This window comes from Scyliorhinus canicula, chromosome 4, assembly GCF_902713615.1.
Source record: "Scyliorhinus canicula chromosome 4, sScyCan1.1, whole genome shotgun sequence".
Classification (NCBI taxonomy): domain Eukaryota; kingdom Metazoa; phylum Chordata; class Chondrichthyes; order Carcharhiniformes; family Scyliorhinidae; genus Scyliorhinus; species Scyliorhinus canicula.
The window spans coordinates 73,931,645-73,944,301 of NC_052149.1; the positions used below are offsets into that span (position 1 = coordinate 73,931,645).

Sequence of the window (12,657 nt, forward strand, 5' to 3'; positions counted from 1 at the left end):
ATAATTAACGAGCTTCCAAACACAGAATCTGGCACGTAATCCTACCATTCCGGCCAGCGGGAAAGGTGCCGTTGAAGCTGCCTGCAACCGCATTTGGCCTCAAAAACAGAGAATTCCACCCCTGAAATTGGAAGCATTGAGGGAGTGAGAGCCAATGGAGTTCAGCAGGTACATGTGATGGATTAGTAGAGCAGTGTAAGTTAGGAATTGGGCAGCAGAAGTTTGGATGAGCTGAATTTTACGGAAGACAGACAGTTAGCAGCCAGGAAAGCAAGTGAATCTGGAGGTGACAAAGGTACAGTTGAAAGTTATAGCAGCTGATTCAGTGGCAGTGATGGACAATGTTACAGTGGGGGAAAATAGGCACTTTATGATGGCAAGGATATAAAGTCAGAATCTTAGCTCAGAACTAAATTAGATGCAGATGGGGTGTTAGATTTCAAGGGCAACCTTGTTTTTGACCAGTAATTTAGAAATTAGTAATTTAGTCTCCATTTCAGTTGGTTTAGATCAGAAGAAAACAAATCCGAAAATTTCAAATGTGGCAGTGAGTTACTCAATTCATTCTTTCTTTCCGCTCCCTCCCGCCTTTCAACTTCCATTCAAATTTCCCACGTTTCTTCCTTTTTTCTCCTTGTTTGTTGTTTTAAACAAAATGATAGCATCAAGGTTGAGGCTATGCTTTCATACCTGAGGTGTATTATCAAGCAATGCATAGCTCTTATAACAAAGTTGCTGAACTGTAGAATGGATTTGGCCTTAAGCTGTTTTGGTTCCTGTGACAAATGTACCTGATTTATGGTAGGAATGAAAGTGAAGCATTTAATAAAAGTCTGTCTAGAAAGACAAGATCTCCTGTTATCATAGTGTAGAATCCTCAGCAATTTCCAAGCATCAATCTAGCCTGCAGCATGCAAGATTTCTTGCAAATGAAAGCTCTACTGTTTTGCTGCGAACAAATTAAACCCTACATTCCATAATCTAAAAATTCCCTGAGTAGAGGATTATGATCTTCAGCCTCACTTTCATAAATGGACGCATTTTAGCTGCCTAATTTGTAAGGTTCAATAACAGCCAAGGTCATATACACTCTGGGAAGTGGTACACTCTTTACAATCATGTGGGTATTTTCAGTTCAATTCTAATCGCTCATGTGAGGAAGATTAATCTTCAGTGTCAAAGAAGAAAACATAATTATCTGTCACCCACCTTACTGTTGTTTGCAGCAGAATAATGTCACTGGTTCGATTATTCTTTTAGGAATTTTTATGTGTTCATTTCTATTCTTGGTATGTATCATCTGCACTTCAGCTTTCGTCACTCATGTTCTTACTTTTTACATAGGCCTGGAATCATGGAATTTACGATGCCAAAGGAGGCCATTTGGCTCATCAAGTCTGCACCGGCTCTTGGAAAGAGCTCCCCACTTAAGCCCACACCTCCTCCCTATCCCCGTAACCCAATAACCCCACCTTACCTTTTTTGAGCACTAAGGGCAATTTAACACGGCTAATTCACCTAACCTTAGCACATCTTTGGACTGTGGGAGGAAACCGGAGCACCTGGAGGAAACTCACGCAGACATGGGGAGAACGTGCAGACTCTGCAAAGACAGTGACCCGGGAAGCCGGGAATCGAACCTTGGACCCTGGAGCTGTGAAGCAACTGTGCTAAGCACAGCAATCCTTGAAGTGATATCTTGAATTCAGTTAATTTCCACCTTGATGCTTTCTTGGGCATATATTTCTACGGTTAATTCTTTTACTGATCAATATGAGGTCTGCTGGGCAATATTATTACACTGAATATCATTTACTTTTCAGTACTGCTTGGAGGAGAAACATCCTGTTACACAAAATGCATTTTTAGCAGCTTTCAGGATTTTTAAGACGACAAAACTAAACCTACCATAAATGAACACCGTTGTGAGGTTTGCAGCAACCCTCATCCACTTCACCTTTCCCCCATTGTTATTCAGTAGGCTTTTCCATTCTATCACAAAAGATGTCGATTGGTAAATCAGAGGTAACACGCTCCAAGAAACAAGGACACAACTGCTGTTTATCGTGGAAGCACGGAGCGATCGAAGAACGTGTACTGCTGTGATCAAATAATTTTTAACATTACAAACGATGATGACAAATTACAAAGTTTTTATTATCCAATTATTTAAATTATTAACTATACAATAAACCTCATCATTACTTTAAAGAATCTTGCTACATTTGTGTCGAGTAAGACACACTACAGTCAGAGTGGACATATTGAACCAACCTTTGCTCGTGTCCTGTGGCAAAATTAGTTTAAAATTCCTTCTGGAAGAACCAATAGAATTGAAAGCAATCACTGAGACACTTTTAATTTCATTAGTGCGAAGGAAGCTGTAACGTGTAACATTTCCAATATATTCCAACCGGGTAATGTTTTGTGTTGATTTGTATTCCAATTTAAATCCTTTCACATTGCACAAAGCTTCACCTTTTGTCAGAGGCTGTAATGAAAACAAAAAAGATTCCCATTTTGTTTGCGCAAAAGATTTAAAATTATTTTCCTGCCATTTGAAACTACAATAACTTTTTCAATTAGCTGGTATACTAGTTACACAACTGGCAAGGTTCATGGAAATTAAAGGTTAGGGTAAGCAAATGTTCACTTCACAATGCAGGATAGTTTACTCAGCTGTGACAGACTAAATTGTGTATTTTTCCAAATTAACACTGTATTTTTGTTTTTGCATATGTTTCATTGTTTTCTTGATCCCATTCTTTTTTTGCTAACGATCTTTCTTGTACTTTGGCCCTGACAATATTCCAGCAATAGTACCGAAGACACATTGTGCTCCAGAACTTGCCACACCCCAAGCCAAGCTGTGCCAGTACAACTACATCACTGGCATCTACTCAGCAATGTGGAAAAATGCCCAGTTATATCCTGCATACAAAAAGCAGGACAAATCCAACCAGCCAATTCCCACCTTTTCAGTCTACTCTCAATCATCGGTAAAGTGATGGAAGGAGTCATCAACAGTGCTACAAAGCGGCACTTTCTCAGCACTAACCTGCTCACTAACGCCCAGTTTGAGTTCCGCCAGGGTCACTCAGCTCGTGACCTCATTACAACCTTGGTTCAAACATGGACAAAAGAGATGAATGCCAGAGGTGAGGTGAGAGTGACTGCCTTTGACATCAAGGCGGCATTTGCTCAAGAATGGCAACAAAGAGCCCAAGCTAAACTGGAGTCAATGGGAATCGGGGTAAAATTCTCTGCTGGTTAGAGTCATACCTGGCACAAAGGAAGAGGATTGTGGTTGTTGGAGGTTAGTCATCTCAGTCCTGGGAAATCACTGCAGGGTAGTGTCCTCGGCCCAATCAGCTTTAGCTGCTTCATCAGTGACCTTCCTTCCAATGTATGGTCAGCTGTGGGGATGTTCACTGATAATTGCACAATGTTCAGCACCATTCGTGACTCCTTAGACACTGAATCAATCCACGTGCAAGTACTGGAAGACCTGGACAATACCCAGGCATGGATTGACAAATGGTAAGTAACATTTGTGCCACACAAGTGCCAGGCAATGATCATCTCCAATAAGATATTCACCCCTTGCTATTCAATGGACAAAGCAGCCCGCTTGTTTGCTCCCCCTTCCACAAACATTCAAACCCTCCATCACCGACGAATAGTGGCAGCCGTGTGTACCATCTACAAGATGCATTGCAGTAACTCACCAAGGTTCGTTAGACAGCACCTTCCAAACCCACGACCACTACCATCTAGAAGGACAAGAGCAGCAGACACCTGGGAACCCCACCACTTGGAGGTTCTCCTCCAAGTCACTCACCATCCTGACTTGGAAATACATCACTGTTCCTTCACTGCCGTTGGGTCAAAATCCTTGAACACCCTCCCTAGTACCTACACCATACGGACTACAGTGCTTCAAGGTGGGAGCTCACCATCACCTTATCGAGGGAGATTAGGGTTGGGCAACAAATGCTGGCCTGGCCAGTGGAGCACACATCCCGTAAAAATACATTTCAAAATGTCATATCTATATTGTTATCTCAGGCATCAACTCATAAATGTATATATATTGGGCTGGATTCTCCGATCCCCGATGCTGAAATCGCGATCGTCGAGGGGGCAAAGAATTCCTGATGATGCCCAAATCGGGGGTGCCGCCGCTTTCGTGATGGTCCGCCCCATGAAAAGCGGTGTACTCTAGGAGTACGCCACACGCCTTAAACATGGCCTCAGGCCATTCCCTGAGGTCCGCCCCGCGATGCACCGTCCCCGACCGGCTGAGTTCCCGACGGCGTGGGACACATGTGGTCTCACCCGTCGTGAACTTGGTGTGGCAGCTGCGAACTAAGTCCTCCCGCCGCCACAGTCGGGGAAGGGCCAATCCGCGGGCACAGGGGGCTTCAATTAAGGCTGGGGCCACTGTGGGTGGGGGGAGGGGACTATATTTACAGTCCGGGTCCGCGGGCTGTGTCAGCCATGAAGCACACTGCGGCTGTTGCAAGCACGGCCACGGACCCGCCATTTCTGCAGGCCGTATCGGCAGCCAGAGCTGGGAGCTCAACGCTGCATCCCCGTGCCAGCATGCCCCCCCCCCCCCCCCCCCCCCCCCCGCCGGAGCACGGAATCGGTGGTCGTTTTGCGCCAGTTTTCCTGGCGTAAAATACCACAGTTTCTATGCCGGCTTGGGGAGTTTAATCTCCCAACGGAGAATCCAGTCCACTGTTTCTGTTGCATATTTAATTTTTTTTATGTGTTGCAATATTCCACTCCTAAACACATTGGAACTCTTCCATCAGGTTCCTTTGTATGGTAAAACCTACGTTAAATTTGTCAACAATTAGCTATGTCACCAATGACAAAACCAGGTCTCATTGACTGTGTTGTCATGCAATGTTAATTTACAGTGTAAGAATTTGAACTGTAAATTTTACTTCTTGAATCAGTACAGAACACTACCTCAAAGCCATCACAATTCCTTACTCACAGCCTGAGCAAACCAGACCTGAAGGTTGTGTTTCCTAACATCAGTACTGAAAACTTAGTAAAAAATGTAGTTAGGTTGCTTTTGTAAACAATATCCCTTTTTCGTTTCCACATTTTAATCCCACTTGTCAAAATGTAATTCTATCAGCCTGCCGTTCACCACATTGCTTTAACAGGGTATTGGTCAGACCACATCTGGAGTACTGCGTACAATATTGATCTCCCTATTTAAGGAAAGCTGGATATGGATTAGAAGCAGATCAGAGAAGGTTTACTAGACTAATACCAGGAATGGACAGGATGTCTCATGAGGAAAGGTTGAACAGGTTGGATTTGTATCGACTAGAGTTTAGAAGAGTAACAGGCGGCTTGATTGAAACCTTTAAGATCCTGAGGAGTCTTGACAGGGTGGATGTGAAGAGGATGTTTCCTCTTGTGGGAATCTAGAACTAGGGTGTCGCTGTTTAAAAATAAGGGGATGCTTAGTTAAGACAGAGATGAGGAGAAATGTTTTCTCAGCGGTTCATGAGTTGCCGGAACTCTCTTTTGCAAAAGGCAGTGGAAGCAGTCTTTAAATATTTTGAAGGCAGTGTTAGATAGATTCTTGATTAACAAGGGGGTGAAAGGTTATTGAGAGTAGGCAGGAATGTGCGGTTGAAGCTACAATTAAATCAGTCATGAATGTCAGAGCAGGCTTGAGGGGCTGCATGGCCTACTCCTGCTCGTATGTATCTAGACATGTCTAGATGTCTGGGAATGTCTAGACATGACATTTAGCTCAGTGGGCTAGATTGCTGGTTTGTGATGCAGAACAAGGCCAGCAGCATGGGTTCAATTCCCGTACCAGCTTACCTGAACAGGTGCCGGAATGTGGCTAGGGGCTTTTCACAGTAACTTTATACTTGTGACAATAAAAGGTTATTTATGGCATGGTGGGCACAGACTTGGAGGGCCGAAGGGCCTGTTCCTGTGCTGTACTTTTCTTTGTTCTATTATGTATCTATTATCATATACGGGCAGCACGGTAGGACAGTGGTTAGCACTGTTGATTCACAGCTCCAAGGTCCTGGGTTCGATTCCCAGCTGGGTCACTGTCTGTGTGAAATCCGCACATTCTCCCCGTGTCTGCGTGGGTTTCCTCCGGGTGCTCCGGTTTCCTCCCACAAGTCCCGAAAGACGTGCTGTTAGGTAATTTGGACATTTTGAATTCTCCCTCTGTGTACCCGAACAGGCACCGGAATGTGGCGACTAGGGGCTTTTCACAGTAACTTCATTGCAGTGTTAATGTAAGCCTACTTGTGACAATAAAGATTATTATAATATTAAAATTATACATTATACATTACGGAGGGAGAGAGAATCCAGCCTTCTGTCATCTCTTTGCCGATAAAGCATCCAAACTACGGTGACTGAGAAGTGAATTACTATGCATGCTGTTTTGAAAACTTTCTATTGCTACCCTTCACAGCCAAAGAAAATACTGTGTTCAAATGAAGCAGCTCTTTCTTAAAATTGCCTGTGCTCTTCCATTCATTCTGATATATTTCTGCTTGGAACAAATCAAAACGTTATAACGAATTCACCTCACTGATTGAGAGAAATTCAGCTTCCTAAACGCAAGGAAAAGCATCTATCCCAGCTCCATTTTTGCCATCATCACTTTATAGTCAACTCACCCTGAATATTTATTGAGTCTAACAGTGCAATTCCGACAAATTCTCAGATGAACAAAGATTCTTCCCTTTTACACTTGTCTTCTCTCAGGATGAGAAATACATAAGTGCTGGGGATTTCCTAATGAGTTCTCCTGACCGACCATCATGACTTCAGAAAAAGATTGGTGGAAGCACTGGACAGACACCTATATGGAGTTCTAAATAATCTTCTAAAGTTATGGCGGCAAATTGGGAGAACCCCCAAGGAAGTTGTCAATAGAAATGTATAGCCACATTAATAGCTTTTCTTTAATGAAGTAGATTGGAAAAAATATAAAGCACAAGTTAAGTTCAGTGCAGAAAGTTTGCTTTTGAAAAAGAAATAGAGCAGAAAACACAACTTAACGCTGAGCTTAAATCTATTTTAATATACGAGACCCTGATGGATTGTTTTCGCCCTTTCTTGCCTATTCCTTTCTGTCTCTCCAAGGCAAAAGGGTGGATATGTTAAGCTCCATTCCAGGTTTCCTCCACGGCTACACTAAGGCAAGAACTAGGCAGAGCTCAAAAATTGCCCACAGGTGACTCGTACCTGTTTTTCTTCCCCTCTCTCCAAACATCGAAATTCCTGCGGCGGAATTCTCCCAAAGGGAGACAAACAGCAGACACCGAAGTGAAACCCGGAGTGTTTCACTCCGGCGTCGGAGGCCATTCCCCCCCCCCCCCCCCGGGGGGCTAGGAGCGGCGGTGCGCGGTTGCCGTCTTCCCCTCCACTGCCCCGCAAGACATGGCGGCTTGATCTTGTGGGGCGGCGGAGGGAAAAGAGTGCATTTTTTAGAGGCGCCGGCCCGACAATCGGTGGGCACCGACCGCGGGCCAGACATCTCCTGAGCACGATCCTGGTGCCGATCCTCCCTCCGCCCTCCACAGGGCCCAAACACAGAGGTCGCGCGTGAACCGGTCGGGTTCGGCAGGCCGCTCGGCACATTCAGGCCGGAGAATCGGCGGTCACCGTGAGAAACGGCGAGCGGCAATTCTCCGAGCGGCCTGTCGAAAAACGCGACACGCCATTTTGGGGGGGGGGGGGGGGGGGGGGGAGAATCGCGGGGGGTGCCAGGGCGGCGTGTCGTGATTCGCCCGGCCCTCCCGCGATTCTCCCCCCCGGCATCGGGTGCGGAGAATCGCGCCCCTGATGTTTACTTGGTGACTCTTGGTTAAGAATAGTGTGATTGAGATAAGTTACTTAGTGAAATGGGTAAAATTGCTTTCTGGCACTTAACAAGGGCACTTCCCATTAAGTCCTCACCTTATTTCAATACCATGCCCAGCATCAAATACTTTGTTCATCATGTAAGAGTCCCTCCTGTTTATTTCCTTACTTCCTCGTTCTTTTATTTTGCCATTCTCATTTTTGATCCATGGATGATTAATGGACATGTATCTTTAAGTCAGGCAGCAGAGAGAATGAGGAATTCAGATATTACAGGAGAGAACACTCCATCAGTTTGAACAGGAGTTTCAGACTTCTTGGCACCAGAAAGAGAAATGGGGAGAAGTGGGACTCTGTTTGATTGATTGGCTGGTGACCAGCTAGTGATTGAATCCTATCCCAGTGGGATGGTTCTCAGAGACCTGGGGCGGCATTCTCCCCTACCCGGCAGGACGGGGGGTCCCGGCGTAGGGGAGTGGCGCCAACCACTCCGGCGTCGGGCCTCCCCAAAGGTGCGGAATTCTCCGCGCCTTTGGGGGCTAGGCCCGCTCCGGAGCGGTTGGCACCATGCCGACTGGCGGCAAAACCAGCACCAGCGGCCTTTCAGGCCCGCCGCCCGGGCTGGCCGAAAGGCCTTTGCCGGTTCACGCATGCGCCGGTGGTGACGCCAGAGGCAGCTGCCGCTGACGTCACCACCGGCGCATGCCGCTGGGGGATTCTCTTCCGATTCCACCATGGTGGAGGCCGTGGCGGCGGCGGAGGAGAAAGAGTGTCCCCCAAGGCATTGGCCTGCCCGCCGATCTGGGGGCCCCGACTGTGGGCCTGGCCACCGTGGGGGCACCCCCCGGGGTCCGATCGCCCCGCGCCCCCCCCAGGACCCCGGGGGCCCGGTCGCGCCACCGATCCCGCCGCCACCAGAGGTGGTTCAAACCTCGGCGGCGGGAGAGGCCTCCCAGCAGCGGGACTTTGGCCCATCGAGGGCCGGAGAATCGCTGCAGGGGCCTTGCCGATCGGCGCGGAGGTCACGCCGATTGGCGGGGCGTGATTCCTGCCCCCGTCAATTCCCGGGTGGCGGAGAATTTCTGCCACGGCGGGGGCGGGATTTTCGGCGGCCCCGGCCGATTCTCCGACCCTGCTGGGGGGTCAGAGAATTTCGCCCCTGGGGTGGGATTCTACGCCAGCGGGATGATCTGTTTTGCCGGTGCCCTGTGGTTTCCTGACGGCGTGGGGCTGCCCCACATTGGGAAACCCCATTGACCGGCCGGCGTAATGGAGAATCCTACTGGCGGGTCGGGGTAGAAATGTGGCGTGGCAGGGCAGGGAATCCAACCCCTGATCTATCTCTCTCTCCCTCACACGGTGCTGGAAACACCCTTCTGAAACAAAGATTCCTTTTCCCTTTTACTTCTGTTTATTTTTTACCCCTTTCTTCCTCTCTATGGTATGATTGTCTGTCTTGTGTGTACGTGTGTAAAGCATCGGGGTGGAAGAGTTAAATCTGGGAATTAAGAATTAGTTAATAGTTAACCAGTTGTATTTGTTGCATATTTCATTATAGTTTGTGTTATAAAATAGTAATCATGTTTGATCTTACAAACCTGGGGAGAAATTCACCGACCCCCAGCAGGGTCAGAGAATCGCCTGGGGGCGCATAAAATCCCGCCCCCGCCGTGGCAGAGATTCTCCGCTACCCGGGAAGTGGCGGGGGCAGGAATCTTGCCACTCCGATCGGAGCGGCCCCTGCGGTGATTCTCCGGCCCGGACGGGCCGAAGTCCCGCCGCTGGGAGGCCTCTCCCGCCGCCGAGGTTTAAACCACCTCTGGAACGGCGGGCTCAGCGGCGCGAGCAGGCCCCCGGGGTCCTGGGGGAGGGCGGGGGGCGATCGAACCCCGGGGGGTGCCCCCACAGTGGCCAGGCCCGTGATTGAGGCCCCCGGCTCAGACTCAGGGCCAGTGCCCTGGCTGCACTCTTTCTCCTTCCGCGCCGCCACGGCCTCCGCCATGGCGGAAGCGGAAGAGAACCCCACATCGCGCATGCGCCGGCAGTGACGTCAGCGGCCAGCTGCCACTGACATCACTGCCGGCGCATGCGCAGACCGGCGAAAGCCTTTCGGCCAGCCCCGTTGCCGGGTGCTCCGGTTTTTTGTGCTGGTCTTCTGGTGGCAACCGCTCCGGCGTGGGGCTGGCCCCCAAAGGTGGGGAGAATTCCCCACCTTTGGGGAGGCGCGACCCCTGAGTGGTTGGCGCCACTCCCCTCCGTCACGCCGGGTAAGGGAGAATGCCACCCCTGTTGACCGTAATTATTGTGCAGCCAAGGGCCAAAAACTGAGCAAAAAACGATTTTTCTAAGAATCATTGGTTAATTCACTGTGTTGTCACTCTGGGTCAAGTGGGGCTGGAACTGATGGTGCACTAGCTCAGGGTATCCTAACAATCATAACATTCCTTACCTTCCATACTAGTGTGACGTGTGTCTCCTTGGTCAAGGGATCTCTGTCAATAAATCTCCAGAAATCAGGTCCTGTTGTTGGTGCTGAAGGAATAAATAATAAAATAGTTATTTGATTTTTATGTGTTCGGGAGTGACAAATAATTCTGAAAATATGGTGATGTCAAATCTGGAAATATATTGGTTTAGAAATAACAAAGGGTGATTAAGAAATGTTAATTAATCAGCCTCTAAAGAGAAAGATAGGTTAACATTTCAGGCATTCTATTGTTGCGATGCTACATTCTCAGAATATGATTCAGGTGAAAAGGCTTTATGACCACCAGCACAAATTCACAGTGGATCGATATTTAATGTATTAACAGCACGGATCACAGAAACAAGGATATTTTCACCACCTATTCTACAGGACAGTCTTGCCAGAATATGAAGGGCAATTTGAGCTCAAGTGACAAATGGCAGTACTGAAACCCTTTTCCATTCTATGGCACTCAGCTCCTACAGCATGCACCCACATGTAATATATTAGGTTCAGAGTAAAGAGTCCTGGCCACAGGAATAGACCACAATACAAAATTTTCCCGATTACAGCAATAAATCACAAAATCACAATTGCATTTAAAGAAGCCATAAAACACTTGGCATAAAGAACAGAAAAAAATCCAGAATACATTTGGTGTGTTTTCTTTTGACGTTACGACTGAGATACACTAACCAAGAAAAAAATCCTGATGTTGACAACAGGTGCAATTAATGCGGACTGACTTCCCGACAACTTAATAACACAAAATTGACAGAAAATTTAGAAATTAATTAAAAGCAGGAAATCAACCAAGTTACAAACTGCTGGCAAAGTTCTTACATTGTGAAATGACTCATTTTGATGAACTTTTTGAGAAGTAACATTGACATCGTTAATTGTTACTTTGGCTTTGTACAATGAATCATTCCTAATTGAATAGGATAACATGGTTGCAGGTATCTATTTTGTCCTAAAAATTAACAGCAGTCACGTTGTAAATTTGTACTGACTGTTCAAGAACTGAAAACGTTCATATTTACCGTTATGTTGCAAACATTTATTCCATCGTGGAATTATGTAATTATGTTCACCGATTTCTAATTTTACAAACATAAATTGGGAAAGGCTCCTCCCCATATCTCATTGGGCAATGCATCAAAAGGTGTTGTAGTGTTACAATACAAACCAGCAAAGTTCCAGGCTCTATGGTGGATCTGTACTGTTAGCTCACCCCAGTCAAACTAACCTTGGGGTTGGACCATTAATCTAGGCCAGGGATGAGAAAATTACCCAGGGCTCCTGCTGCTGTTCTGGGGACCCCTATCGGAAAGTGAACAAGGCCCAGATATCCATCTTGATAAGGCATTTTGTGAACACTCAAGTGTTTGAGCTCAAACATATGAAAGATGACCACTGGTCATTCCAGGGTTGGCAGAATTAGGTAACTATCCAAGTATGAGTGACTACCTTCAGCCGAGAATGTGAGGATAGAGAGGAGGAAACAAAAATGCAGTTAATAAACTGTCAATGAAACTGAATGTTACTTCTTTTACACAGTAATTTGTAAAAACAAAAGTTGAAAAGTATATATACATTTTTTTTAAACATATATACGGAGCGGCACGGTAGCTAGCCTCACACCACCAGTGACCCAGGTTCAATTTTGGTTTTGGATGACCGTCTGGTATAGAGTTTGTACGTTCGCCCTGTGTCTGCGTGGGTTTCCTCCCACAGTCCAAAGATGTGCAGGTTAGGTGGATTGGCCATGCTAAATTTCCAGGAATGTGCAGGTTAGGTTATAGGATTATGGGGATAGGGTGAGGTGGACGGGGGAGTGGACCTGGGTAGGGTGTTCTTTTGGAGGGTCGGTGCAGACTCAATAGGGCAAATAGCTTCCTTTTACAGTGTAGAAAAAGGTTTTAGTACCATTGACATCAAGGCCGCATTTGACCAAGCACAGTATCAAGGAGCCCGAGCAAACCTAGAGTCAATGGGAGTCAGGGGGGAAACTCTTCACTGCTTGGAGTCATAAGTAGCACAAATAAAGATGGCTGAGGTTGTCAGAGGGAAACCTCTGCAGGAATTCCTCAAGATAGTGTCCTAGGTCCAATCACCTTCATCAATGGCCTTTTCTCCATCATAAGGTTTCAACAATTCACAGAATTATATAATAACATTAGTATTGGTGAAAAGAGAGAAATGCTGCAGAAGCTTTTTGTCTTGCACTCATCAGGACAAACACAAGAATGCCAAATTTCAAACTATTACAACAACTTATAATATAGAATAGGATCCTGATTAGTTGAGAATTCAAC

At 46.7% G+C, this 12,657-nt stretch overlaps 1 protein-coding gene across 1 annotated transcript in view; it reads right to left on the reverse strand.

Moving 5' to 3' along the window:
- The window catches only part of lepr (leptin receptor), a 158,093-nt gene that overhangs the window by 40,390 nt on the left and 105,046 nt on the right, over positions 1-12,657 (reverse strand). Inside the window, exons 13-15 of the mRNA XM_038793503.1 lie at positions 10,322-10,404; positions 2,275-2,491; positions 1,909-2,100 (exon numbers count right to left, since the gene is read on the reverse strand). Coding sequence (XP_038649431.1) covers positions 1,909-2,100; positions 2,275-2,491; positions 10,322-10,404 — 492 coding nt within the window. The remainder of the gene's footprint in view (positions 1-1,908; positions 2,101-2,274; positions 2,492-10,321; positions 10,405-12,657) is intronic.